The sequence below is a fragment of the Triturus cristatus genome, chromosome 7 (assembly GCF_964204655.1).
Source record: "Triturus cristatus chromosome 7, aTriCri1.1, whole genome shotgun sequence".
Classification (NCBI taxonomy): Eukaryota; Metazoa; Chordata; class Amphibia; order Caudata; family Salamandridae; genus Triturus; species Triturus cristatus.
In genome coordinates this window covers 1,615,674,755-1,615,688,600 of record NC_140590.1, presented here as the reverse complement: position 1 = coordinate 1,615,688,600, position 13,846 = coordinate 1,615,674,755, and the positions used below count along the sequence as shown (strand labels likewise).

At 46.9% G+C, this 13,846-nt stretch overlaps 1 protein-coding gene across 1 annotated transcript in view; it reads left to right on the top strand.

The window, feature by feature from the left end:
* The window catches only part of COX4I2 (cytochrome c oxidase subunit 4I2), a 195,916-nt gene extending 184,144 nt beyond the window's left edge, over positions 1 to 11,772 (top strand). Inside the window, exons 4-5 of the mRNA XM_085619531.1 lie at positions 10,339 to 10,470; positions 11,255 to 11,772. Coding sequence (XP_085475657.1) covers positions 10,339 to 10,470; positions 11,255 to 11,391 — 269 coding nt within the window. The 3' untranslated portion in view covers positions 11,392 to 11,772. The remainder of the gene's footprint in view (positions 1 to 10,338; positions 10,471 to 11,254) is intronic.
* The last annotated feature ends 2,074 nt before the right edge of the window (positions 11,773 to 13,846 follow it).

Sequence of the window (13,846 nt, the reverse complement as noted above, 5' to 3'; positions counted from 1 at the left end):
AGCTAAACACCACTTGAAGCCCACCCACCGACCCCACCAACCCCGACGCCAGCAACTTCAGGCGTTGGATCAACGACTGCGCCAAAACCTTAGCCCCGATCAGACGCACCAACAAGAATGCCAGCTGGTTCTCTGCGGACCGCCAGACCTCCAAACAAACCTGCCAAAGTCTTGAGAAACAATGTCACTGCAAACAGACACCGGAGAACCACGCAGCCCTCAAGAACGCCATGCGCCAACACCATCACCTAATCAGATCCGCCAAAAGGGCCTCCTTCAAGGACCGCCTCAAACAACGCACATAACAGCAAAGAGCTCTTCAACATCGTGAAGGAACTCTCCAACACCAACAACATCCCACCATCGCAAGACCTGTGCAACTCCCTGGCCACCTTCTTCCATCGCAAGATCAGACATCCACGACAGCTTCGACAACCAGACCACCACAACAGCCAACGACACTTTAGACCCCACGACCACCACCCACAACGACCACCTGCCCACCTGGACTAACATCAATGACGACGACACCATCAAACATGAACACCATCCACTCCGGCTTCAGGTCAGACCCGTTCCCGCACCAGATCTTCAACAAAGCCAGTGCCACCACCGCACCCCATCTCCGCAAGGCCATCAACATCTCCTTCGAGACTGCGACCTTCCCGGAGAGCTGGAAGCACGCCGCGATCAACGCCTTGCTCAAGTAACCCAAGGCAGATCCGAGGGACCTTAAGAATTTCCGGACCATCTCCCTGCTCCCGTTCCTGGCAAAGGTCATCAAGAAATCAGTCAACAAGCAGCTGACCCGCTACCTCGAGGACATCCTGGACCCGTACCAGTCCGGGTTCCTCAGCAACCACAGCACCAAAACGGCCCTCATCACCGCCACCGATGACATCAGGGCCTTGCTGGACAACGGCGAAACCGTATGACCTCATCCTCCTGGACTGATCAGCTGCCTTCGACACGGTCTGCCACCGCACCCTACGCACACACCTCCACAACGCAGGGATCCGAGACCAGGCTCTGGAATGGACCCCCTCCTTCCTCTCTGGCAGAACCCAGAGCGTCTGCCTCCCTGCTTTCCGTTCTGAAGCCTCCAAGATCTGCGGCGTACCCCAAGGATCATCCCTCAGCCTGACATTGTTCAACATCTACATGGCCCCGCTTGCCCACGTCGCCAGACTGCACAACTTCAACATCATCTCCTACGCAGACGACACACAGCTGATCCTCTCCCTCACCAAGGACCCCCTCACCTCCAAGACCAACCTCCACAAAGGAATGAAAGCCGTCGCCGAATGGATGAACAGCTGTCCGAAGCTGAACTCAGACAAGACGGAGGTCCTCATTCTCGGCTCCACCCCCTCAGCCTGGGACGACTTCTGGTGGCCGACCGCCCTGGGAGCAGCACCAATGCTCACGACCACGCACGCAACCTGGGGTTCGTCCTCGACTCAACACTCCATGACTAAGCAAGTCAACGCTGTCTCATCCTCCTGCTTCAACACCCTCCTGCATGCTCCAAGATCTACAGTGGATCCCCCACTGACACAAGAAACCTAGTCAACCAGGCCCTCGTCAGCAGCAGGCTGGACTACGGAAACGCTCTCTACGCGGGAGCCCCGGCCAAACTGCTGAAACGACTGCAACGCATACAGAACGCCTTGGCCCGCCTGATCCTCGACACAACCACATCACACCCCACCTGAGAGACCTGCACTGGCTGCCTATCAACAAGAGGATCACCTTCAAGCTCCTCACCCATGCACACAAGGCACTCCAACACCGGACCAGCATACCTCAACAGACGACTCACCTTCTACACCCCAAACCGCCAGCTCTGCTTTGCCGACCGCGCCCTTGCCACCATCCCCCGCATCTGAAGAGCAACCTCCGGCGGCAGATCGTTCTCCTACCTCGCCGCCAAGACCTGGAACACCCACCCCATCCTCCTACAGCAGTCCCAAGACCTACTAACCTTCAGGAGGCTACTCAAGACCTCCCCCCCCCCCCCAGTACCTTGAGACCCTCACGGGTGAGTAGTGCGCTTTACAAATTCCCTGATTGATTGAAAGCGCCTTAGCTGTTCAGGAGGCAGTTGGCTGTCCCGACAAGGAAGACCTCTACAAGATTACCTGAAAACTAATCACGTACTTGGTAATCCAACTGATGAGACCGAATTCAGACTCCAGATAAAGGACTCCCTTGCTGAAAATTTACTACCACCATTGATAGAAATTCAAATAAACGTAACTTTCAAGACGTCGTAAAATAGTTTGACTCAAAAGTTGCATGTAAATTGCATCCTTCGTCCAGACCTAGTCTAGACGCGACGTGAGTTCATATGTTGCGACTCTTGATCAGTCGTACTCAGGACAAAATGGACAATGGGCCCAGACCGGATTTAGCGCCTGTTTCAATTTGAGGTGGTTTTAAGATAGTCGCTGCCTCGACTTCAGATGTCTCTACAGGAGGTTTTCAATCGGAATGGATTGTGACCAGTTTGTGTGGCAGGGCGGTGCTGTGTTGGTGTCACTTCAGACCACTAGCTTACAGCATCACCACAAGAGGGCGCCATATTGCAACACGTGGCTGAAAAAGGCCTTCTCGGTAGGAGATGGCGCACCACAATGTCAATCTCAATCTCGTTGTGTTTAGAACGCCGAAAAGTTATTGGGCAACATTTTTTTTCCCTCCAGATTTCGTAACATCACGGTTGGGTATATTCCACCCTGCAGCTTTTTTTTTTGTCTATTGTACATTGGGTTGTGAATCTACCTTTCTTATAGCGTAATAGTGGTTTGGTATTTCCTTGTAGTGTCACCTGACAGTTATTTTACTCCCAGTAGCAGCATGTGACAGTGAGGGGTGGGGGGGGGGGGCAGGAATGCCACAATGTACCTCATCTAAGAACAATGCAGCCTTCTTCGCCTCTTTCCTTGGAACAAGCTCATATTATGTGTCGCACGTCACAGGCGATGGAATGTAAACCAGTCGGTTTCCAACTTTTACCCTCTGGAAGAAATTCCAGTTGCCCAGTAAAGAGTGCCTACTTGGGAGACCATTTCATTGTATTCTATTTAAACCTCGTAATTGGCCTCTGTTTTCTATTATATTCAGTAGGTGTTTTCATTTTTTTTTAATTGCTTGCATCATTTTCACGCTGACCAGCTCAGCCCTAAAGCCTGCAATTAGCAGTGTCCATGTTTTCACCCGAAACTTAAAGTTGTGGCTTCAAAGGTAGGAATGGCGTGTGCTCGCCGCCAAGATTTAAATTCTGCCTCCCTAAATGCTGGGAATGTGGTTACCCACAATTCCCTGCCTGGCCGTGTAAGTTTTGCTGCAGGTCAACCATTGGCCAGGTTCTTTCATTTGTTTTAGTGGTGAGATTTTGCATTGCGACTGGATTTGCCAAGACTCCATATGTGCACTTGACTCAAGAGACAGCGGAGTTGAGCACTCAAGAATTTGTTCTACGAGGGGCTAGAAAATTTGATTCCCCCACACAGTTTGGCAGCAGAAATAACCCCCTAATAAAACCAATGTGCAGTCTGTGCTATACTCTATCATAAAGAATGCCTAGCAGGTAAAACTAGGTGGTCCTAGCAAGCTTTGAAGCAGAGGCTTGACCCCGAGTAGCACTGTACTGCATATACCGCTGAGGTCTATAGTTCTGGTAACGTGGTGTGTAGAGCGTGATCTCGGATTCCCTCTGGTTGTTGAGTGTTTGCGGACTCTGGCTTCCAAGCTCAAGACTGGGAAGTAGGTGCTGGAACAAATCCTACAATGTACCTACAAGGTCACGGATACAAATATCTTTTGTCCTGGGTCATTGTAGCCCAGAGCTAAGGAGCATTTGTTAATGAGTATGAGCTGCTACCGCGGTGTCCAAGGCAAACCCACTGGTCAGTATTAGAGCAGACACGAACCAAAATGGATTCATAGTTTACTGGTTACCCCGGTGAACTAACTGGGCAGCCTATTAAGTGAAGGGGTGTTAAACACTTGGGGGTTAAACTACCCTTGAATGAACTGTGAAGCATCCAGTGCAACAAGTTGTACATAGTATTGTTTATTACCTATTCTTGTTGTGCACAAACTAAAATAATCTCCTTCGATACCGGTCTATTTAGAGTGGCCATGGCATGCTCACGGGATGGTTATGGCACCAGCCAGTACTGAGGGATGCATCCAATGCTAGTAATAGATTGATGATTCGTGGAGATCAGTCTCTAGATTAGTTGAGGGTGGAAGGCGATCTGTTTTAATACCCATGCATGGTGGTTAAAGCCTTGAATGAAATTGCACCAGGCTACACGCTCCGTGGAACACAGGCACTAGTCCATCTGGGATCTGCTGGTAAGAATCTAGTGAATAACCAGGTATCTGGAGTAAAGAATTAAAAGATGTTTCTCCTTCTTTGGATCCAGGCAGAAGAATGCACTTCCAACGTGTATCGGACTTGAACAATACCTAGGGTTTCACTCTGCGGTAGAAAATCTCGCCTTTAAATGATCGTTTGCTTTGACAGCTAAATTGATCTTTTGTGTACATGGGAGGAGATTTGGCACCAGAGTACCACAATCATTGTAGTATGCTCTATAAAATGTGTCCCATCTATCCATGCTATACTGATGCTGTAATTGGAGATTACTGCACACAGTTCCATGGATGAGTTATGGTCTGTACTAGACTCTCTCAAATTTCAGGGACCATGGGGCCTAGAAAAAGGAAGAGTCATACGGTTTGCGAAAGGTGGCACTCTACAGGTCATGTTCTCAATCAGTCAAGATTTCTAGTTTATCAGGTTTGCAGAGATCTGGGAACATGCAATGGACTGGTTGGCACTCACCTGGAGTATTGGGCACCGTAAAATAGGGTGTGACCAGGATCCAATCCCTGATAAGGCGGGCATAGAAAGCTGAAGACCATGGCTGCGTTCAGTGTGGCCTGTCATAGAAAACTGAACACACCCCTGTGGTCCTGGGTGAAAGGGGAATCTCTGAAGTTCCTCCAACTTCAGCAATTGGCGACCCAGTCTCCCACAGCATTAAGGGGGGAGGGGGGGTACCCGTTTACAGTTCCACTGTTGAGACCCTGAGCCCATGAACCTGTCACAAAGCTGCAGTACAGGTGAGTGGGCCGTGCAGGGCTATGAGGACAAAGGATTCCTAAGGATGCACAGAAACGTCTACACAAGCATTAGTCTGGTATCCACAAATCATGGGGGCCGGTAGAGTAGGGAATGAGGGACACGGGAGCACCTAGAAAAAAACACTTCAGCCACCAGTAGATTTCAGCAGCTCCCTTTGGCCTGCTGTCCGGCTGCTGCTGAAATACAAAATCATCATGCTAAAGACTTTAGGCAGGACCACTGCAATTATGCAGCAGGGTTGACTAAATAATGCGGCAAGAAAAGACAAATTATGCTGCATGACGTGGCACATTTTTTTGATAGTATTTCACCATTTTGTAATGTTTACACATGGTTATAGTGATTTCTCCTCATTCGTACCAATATAACAACCAGGTACAGAAAAGAGCTATTGAAAGATGATCAGTTAACCTTTGCTAAGGGCCTACCACTGTGTGCCACATATCACCACGTTTTTGGTAACTTTTGACCCGTTTGAGCTGGAGTTAACTTTTGGGTTAAAATCTGCAGATCATGCAGCAGATGATGGATTATGTGGCAAATGCAGCAAGACCATAATTATGTGAAAAAAGCAGCAGCTGCATAATCCCATAATTGCAGTGTGGTCCTGCCTATAGGTGTGGCTGATTCATGAAAGTGCAAATCGGCCCTTTAGGCTTTGCCAGTGCTTGTTTTTCAAGCGGGGGCAGCACTGATTTGGCCACCCACGCGTGCCTCCTGCATCTCGTCCCTATCCTCTCAAATGTTAATCCGGACTACGCTTCTGCAAGCACCCCAGCCTGACCCCTCTTTGACTTGTATATCTCGGTTTTGGTCCCGGCTGTCAATCCAGGTTCAAAAAGCAATCCATGTTCATCTTGTATAATGTAAGTGGACTCCTCTCTTGCTGCATGTGGAGAAGGTGAGGCGTGCATTTTGTGCTGGTGAAAAAAGTTGACTCGAAAGCAGTGTGGCCTGATCTCCGTAGCGAACCCGGATGCCCACCTTGCCCTCCAGCTCCTACTCTTCCCTTTGTTCACCACCACCAGCTTCTCTGTGTCCATCAGTGCATTTCAGGCAAGCCCCTAATGGTCACATTGAAGCTTGGACTTCACGTCCATTTAATGTTTTCTACAGAAACCTCAATAGGATTGTCCGCTTCATGTCCACTCTTGTGATGGATTTTGCAGGAAAGGTTATGGAAGTTTTATCGATTGCTAAAATACAACCAGGAAAAGAGTTCTACATAACCAAGGGCATTGGGGACTGTAAGTCAGAGGATCTGAATGATTTGCTGCTCTTTGTTACATTTCCAAATTAGTTGTCGTATGTCCATTCATGGCTTGTTCCGGTTAGCGAACAGTGCTGGATGCCACGAGTGCCACATACAGGATCTTCTTTTAAAGTTTCTGGAAGTGTCGCTTGAACCCACTTCCATGTTGCGTCATGCCCTGGCCCCAGCCCTTCTGCATTTGCAGTTTTCTTTCCTGTGGTGTCACAACACATCGGTTAGGTTTCCCTTTTCTTAAGTTGGGGTTTCACATCCTGAAATCGGATGTCCGTTGAATCATCGCACTGTAGTATGTCACTGTACCATTGCCCTGAAGTGATCTGTTCCGTAAGAGCTGGCAGACCAATTCCCAGACTGCACTGGGGCGTTTGGAACTCTGGCATACCCGGTGGTTGGTTGAAGCAATCAAAGATGCACAGTTGCTGGCCAGCGACGCAAGTAGTACAACGCCTTCGCTCAACCACTTTACACTCCTGACCTCTGCACCACAACCAGACTGTGGCCCCCAACCAAGCCAGTACATCAGTTATGGGGGCTTTGGTTAGAACCAGAAATGTGCTCAGCTGAAGCAAAATGGATGGGGGTATTGGTCATGTCAAAGTAGTGGCTGGTTGGTGACTGGGTGAAGGTGGTAGCCTACATCCATGCACCGAGCTTTGGATGGCAGTGTGGTAGTGGACAGGCAGCTCAATAGCTTGGACCGTACTAGTCCTTGTACTATTGGCATGGGCAGGGCTTTAAGTGGGCCAGGTCTCAGTTTTTTTTTTTTTTAAGGGGGCCTCAAAACGGGTCTGTATCGAACTGTTTTGTGCCCTGGACCCTGGCACAGGCGGTCTGTTATTTTCCGGACTGCAGTGACCGCAGGCACATCGATCTGTGCAAGCTCACACTGCTCACTTCTCACTTGTGGAGAAGTTCCAGCATGACGTCATGCCAGGTGGGCGTTCTAGGGGAAGGGAAATCCTTTATAGAGTAATTTTCTCTCTGGATTTCCCTTCTCTTTTTGAAACTCGGGAGCAGCAACATTGTCATGGTGTCACCGGGGCTTTAAGTGGAAGCTTTTTCAATATTGTATACAACAAGCCATAGTTGCTGCTTATTTATCTTATGCAACTAACAACCATTGGCGCAGCCAATAGTCCTGACTTGTTGTAGGTATGATATTACTTGTTGTATCATATATCTGGATGCAATGACAAACACAAAATACAAGACGGGCGGCACACTATGCTAAGCACACATTTTTAGCGTGCATGTTTTAAGCCACGCCCTTAATTACACTGGCCACGCCCCTGTGAGACGACCCCCCCCCTGTCTTTTCATCCCACTTGAAGCCCTTGGCGTGGGGGCATCATAGATGGAGCTTGTCGCTAGAACAAGAGGTTCCGGCTGGCTTGTGTCCGGTGGCATCTGCTGGCCTCTAGATGAGAGTAAACTGAGTATCGGGACAACCATATTGATTCAAGGTCATGATCATGGAAGATGGATCTAATTTACTTTTGCCTCCATTAACTCCGCAGACGGGCAGCTCTCAGACTGTTTGAGGTGGGTAGACCCTGAGTAGATCAGTTTCAAACAGTCGGTAACCCATTAACTCTACTGGATCTCTGTTCGTCCAACATGAGGTTTATTGTGGAACCAAATGGTAGCCTTGAATAGGAACAAATGGACGGTCCAACCAAAGACTGCCACTTTCTATGATTCAGTGTGGTGTCCATCTACCCCATCCAACGGGAATGAAGGGTCCGCCGAACTCCACCACCTGGTCCTTTGAGGGAGATCTTAATCCTGAGCCTTTGGATGTCTAGGCTTGTATGGAAATAAAACAGTGGTTCACTTTGGTGGTATTTACATAGCATGCCGGCACTCCATTAAACAATGTGGGTATCTTAAATAAATTGCTGAATAAAAGAGCAAACGCCATGCAGGGAGAAACATATTTAATTCTGTTTTCATATAGGTTCCCCGTATTCAGGAATCGGGTGGTCATAATATGAAGTCATGTCATGGTCAAAAGGAAGAGCCAAATTTAGTGTTCATATATAACTTAAAGCAATTGACAAAGTTGCACTTACGTTTGGTTTGTAAACATTTAAAACTGGTAATCACACCAGCCTATACCAAACATCATGACTTGAGCCAAATCACCTATTTGTCAACCGTGTTTCAACCCATATATAATTCAGAGGTCACCATCGGGACATGTCATTTTTGTAGCACACAAAGAAAATGGAAAAGGCAGTGGACCGAAAGGCCCCTGAAGATAAATTCCAGCATGGATGCAACAAGGGACAGTCAAAGTGTAGAGGGGTCTCTTGAATTCAGAAGAGATTGGGAAAGGGTCAGTACTGTAAAACAAGTGCTCTTCAGATGCGCCCAGAGAAGGAAGAGGCAGCTAGCAGTGCGGCAATCACCGTTTGTGATAGGAACTGACCGAAGGGGAAACCAGAGCAATGATTTTAGATTGCGCTTGAATGGGGAATCCTCTTAAATAGATTCATAAATTTAACATTGTAAGTTAATAGGATGTAAATTATTTTTGGATGTCTCAGGATGAGTGCTGGCTGAAATTTTGTTAACTAGCCACTGACTCACTGCTCACCCTTTGTTAACCCAGCCTATTGCGTCCTTGTATCGACTTTATGGTCCACGTCAATATTGTGGGCATTTTTCGTTCCGTCACTGTCGCTCAGTATTTGTTCTGTGTGTAATAAAAGGGTAACATTCATGGCTATGAGTAGCAATGATCATGTGGTCATTAACTCATGTTCAGTTCATTGTAAGTGACTGGGCATTTGAGATTTCCTGCCTTCCTCTTTTGTGAAATGTCTAAGCTGTTTTGCGGTCTGACGAAATCAAGGCATCAAACGTGGACAGTCGTAGCTCGGGAAACACCTAAATTACAAGAATTTGCAAGAACAGGCGCTCGCGTTGCCTCTCCGTGTGAGGTGGCTAATTGCATGGGTGGGGTGTGCCTTTTTTTTTTTTTAGCACATAAAAACAACTTTCAAATGATCACCTTGGATTGTTGTGGTCTAATTCTCCAATCTAGAACTGCTATTCTGATCATATACTCTTCCATCAGTGATGTTTCAAACTTGGAATTTTCTTGCGTCTAAACATGGCTATTTGGGAATTGTTGCTGGAGCTGAATTTTAACAGTTCGTCTCCAGACCTTTACAGGATTTGCCATCCACCTGAGAACTGTTTTTAGCTTGCAGGGGTTAAATATAAAAGTTACTCTCCCTATTTAAAACATTGTCCTAGTGGTAGATAAATTAGTAGCAATTTGAAGTGAATCCCACCCAGAGAATTCTAAAAGTTTTTTGTTGGTTTTGAAAAGTGTATTGTTTATCCAAGCGACAATAATATTTTTTATATTTCATCTTGCAGCTGTGGTTGCAGTACTAGAAAAAACGGTTACAGTGGTAGTGATAAAAATAACCAACTCAATAAATCCTTGAGCAATATATAGAGAAGAGATATCCGAAATGATAAACGATTTCTGTAGGTCCTTCAATGGTTCTCCATTGTACTCCTCTGCTTAACCTTGATGGGTCCTACTGGGTTGCAAATGTGCCCAGTCAGCTCAGATGCTGATTTTTCTGGAACTCCTAATTTCCATGTTTTTAAGAAGGTGGATGTCCTTTCTGAGTAGTCTACTTGCCTGTAGTTTCAACAATACAACATAGCCCTCCAGGTAAGTCTACGGCAGTCAACAGAGCATGTGATACGAGCGTGTGATACTCAATGGAAAGGTCGCCTATGGGGTTTAAGAAGAAGACCACTGCTAAATAACAGTGCTATGCATGCCAGACTCTGTCTCCAATATTGTATTCTCATTGAGCAACATGTGTCCGGCTCATATTGGCTCAGTAATGGGTGGTTTGTGTCTCATTCTCTGCAGTTTACCGCATCAAGTTCAACCAAACGTACACTGAGATGAACCAGCGCAGAAACGAATGGAAGACTGTGCTTGGTGGCATCTTCATCTTTGTCGGCTTCACCGCATTCATTGTCTGGTGGCAGCGAGTGTACGGTAAGGGCAAGGAGAGCATTTTGGAATGTCCTTGAGACTTGGCAAAGTAAAAGGAGGTGGACAGAGAACGCTAATGTGGTTGTATAAACTAAAGACCAAAGTTGTGTTGCGGGTTTGCGGTAGGGGAGACGTTTAGGATAAAGGGCAAAAGTTACTAGAACAGGGTTGCAGATCCCACTCAGATGTTTTCACCAAAGGGGGTTGGAGCCATAAAATTGGGGGTGGGAGCAATGTGCGTCAACGGGTTCTTACTGCAAACCTCCCTGTCGATTCTTTTCCTCCTTCGTGGTTGAATATTTCAGAGGTATTATCTTTACTTCAGAATATCACCCCTCCCCAAACTGCATCAACTGTGTTTTCAAAGATCCAGTCCACCCATGTGTTGTAGTCTGACACCTTCATGTTGCAGCCTACCGATAAAAGACGAATGGACCATTCCCATTCAACCAATCCTATTTCAGGCCTTTATTCTTCCACCCATGCCTCCTCGTCTACCATCAGTTAGAATTCATATCGTTCTCCGGGCCAAATGAGATTTCGATCCCTAAGCTGTGGGTTGCTTGCTCTTTCCTCTTATCCTTTGTACCCTCACTCCTGCTTCACTACTTCATACCCCTTCTGCCCTCCTTTTTCCATACCTCTTTCTACCACCTCTGAAGTCCCCCTGCGCTAGTTTGCACTTCCCATCTTTGACCCTACCCTTTTCTGCCTGGAATCTCCTAGTTTCTCAAGGTGTCATGCTCTGCAGCCCCACAGCCTCTAATTTCTTGGTTTTCTCTTGCAGTGTACCCACCAAAGCCGCACACGCTTGCTGACGACTGGAAGGCCATGCAGACCAAGCGGATGCTGGATATGCGTATAGGCCCAATCCAGGGCTTGTCCTCCAAGTGGGACTATGAGAAGAACGAGTGGAAGAAGTAAATCTATCTAGGTCAGGGTGAAGGAGCTGGGCTAGTCGTGGTGGATCTGACCCATGTCATTGAACCAAAAGGGAACATCAGATCTAACCTTATGCCTACACTAGTAGGGTAGTACCTTTGCACAACATATTCTTGCCAAACTCCCTTTGCACCTTAATTGTTTGCATGTAAATATAGTGTTCTAGTGCAGTTCTGGTAGTTTTTGTAGACCAAACCAATCCTTTGTTGGTGGGTTTTGGGGAAATCCTTATCGATCTGCATCCTTGCCCCAAGTGCTACATACGTGTCTTATTTTTGTAGAACAACTTCTCCAAGTTGGAGCAATGTAGTTTGTAACTCTGCCAGCCCAATAATTGGAAGTAAAACACGTTTGTTACCTTAATGTGTCATGTCTTTGTATTTTGGAGAAGGTCTTTTGAGAGGCGACTCCACCTACCAGTCAGTTCATAGTGTGCACAGTTTCAAGTGTGGCCTGAAGCCGAGATAAACCTTAACCTTTCTACTTTAAAGAACCTTTCAAGTTGTCCTTTTAGGCAATTTTAGCTTCATTTGAGCAGTCGCTTTGTCTTTCTATGTAGTTACTGGGAAGGGTCTTATCACAAAGCGCTTGCTGAAGTTTCATGTTGGAGTTTATTTGAAAATGTTGGTATATACATCTAGAGGTAGACAATCCTGATGAGGTGGGGGGGGGGGGGGGGGGGGGGGTGTGGGTGTGTGTGTGTGTGTGTGTGTGTGTGTATCTATATATATATATATAATCTATAAATGCTCCAAAGTTCCCTTCCGGATAAGACACACTCTAACTGCAGTGTATGTTCCAAAACCTTTAATGGGTACGGGCACAACAAACCAGCCGAGATTCCTTTTCACAGCTGTCCCACCATTTAACGCCTGACGTGTTTCTGAGACATTAAAACTCCTTCAGAAGCTTCGGTTTAACAGGAAACCGTTCTGGAACAGCCTTTTCCCTTTTACCACCGTAACTACACGCCCAGAATGGGCCGCTCTATATGAGACTGCATGTTGGCTTATGGGAGGTGCAGTCCCAGAAACCATGATGGCAATATCCTGCGGGAAATATTGCAAGCCCTCAGATAGGCCTCCGCTGGGCTGTCATGTTCTAAATCCCACACTATATATACTACCTATATATATTACCTACTGGCGGTCGCAAGTAGGTAGTTATAGTTAGGACCAGGTTTCAATAGGAAGAGCATTTTTTGTTTTGCTTATAACTTTTGCGTCGTTTGATGAATCTTCATGAAATGTTCCAAACAAATTCTTCGTTCATATCTGCTCCTTTGTGGGAAGTCTGGGGATGATTCATCAAGGGGGACATAGAAAAAAGGGGGGTCCAAAAATGTGTTTTCTCCATGTTAATTTCCATAGGAAACTTTAGACAAGGCTACAGGTGGAACGGGTGAACGGAATTGCCCCAAATTTGGCAGGGAGAAGGGTCTTGGTCTAGAAAGCACACTTTTGTTTATTTGGTGTAAATCCGTGCAGTAGTTTTGGAGAGATGTCGAAATTTACAGATATCGATATTTGGGAATTCTGCCATCTGATTGGCTGAGGCGTTACGAGCACAAGCTTGCTGCTTATTGGTTGTGAGCGGTGCAAGCGGTTGCAACTAGGAAGTGTTGGCCGCCATTTTGTGATTCCGTTTAAACGAGTAAGGGGGGGAAAGGGCGAAAAAAGTAGGAAAGGGGAGGGTAAGAGCACTGTAACATCTGTGGGGTGTTTAGGGTGTGCTATACAGGGAGTGTGAAGCCAAGTATTTAGTCCTGCTGGTGTGAAAGTGCTGTTTTGCTGAGAGTGAGGGTGCTGAGGTGAGGTGCCGGTACACTCGGGGATGAAAGTGTGCGCCTAAACCGTGAGCTGAGTGCTGTAAATTGATGTGCTGAAGTATTTATCCCTACCGGTGTGAAAGTGCTGTTTTGCGCAGAGTGAGATGGTGCTGAGGTAAGGTGCCGGTACACTCGGGGATGAAAGCGTGCACCTAAACCGTGAGCGGAGTGGTGTAAACTGATGTGGGATGGGCGCTGTAGCATACTGGCTGCTGTTGGATAGCTGTGCAGGTGGTTCTGGTATGCGTTTAGAGTATAGTGGGAAGAAAACTACTCACTGGTACTGGTCTGAAGACTCGGGGATGAAACCGTGAGTGTAAGCCGTGAGCTGATTTCTGTAAAGTGATGTGTGTGGGCGTTGTAGTATACTGGCCGCTTTAGCATATCTGTGTAAGTAGTGTTAGTATGCGTTTATGCAATACAGGGAGTGGGAAGCAAACTACTCTCCTCTACTTTCTGAAGGCTCAAATGCAGTGTTTTCGGAAGCAGGAATAAAGAAATAATAGTGAAGAATATAATGCAGAATGTTGCAATGCCACAGAAGAGCAATGGTGAAATTAGGTGTGTCTAAGAAAGTGGCTGCGTGTAATAAAGTTATGGAGTCTGAAA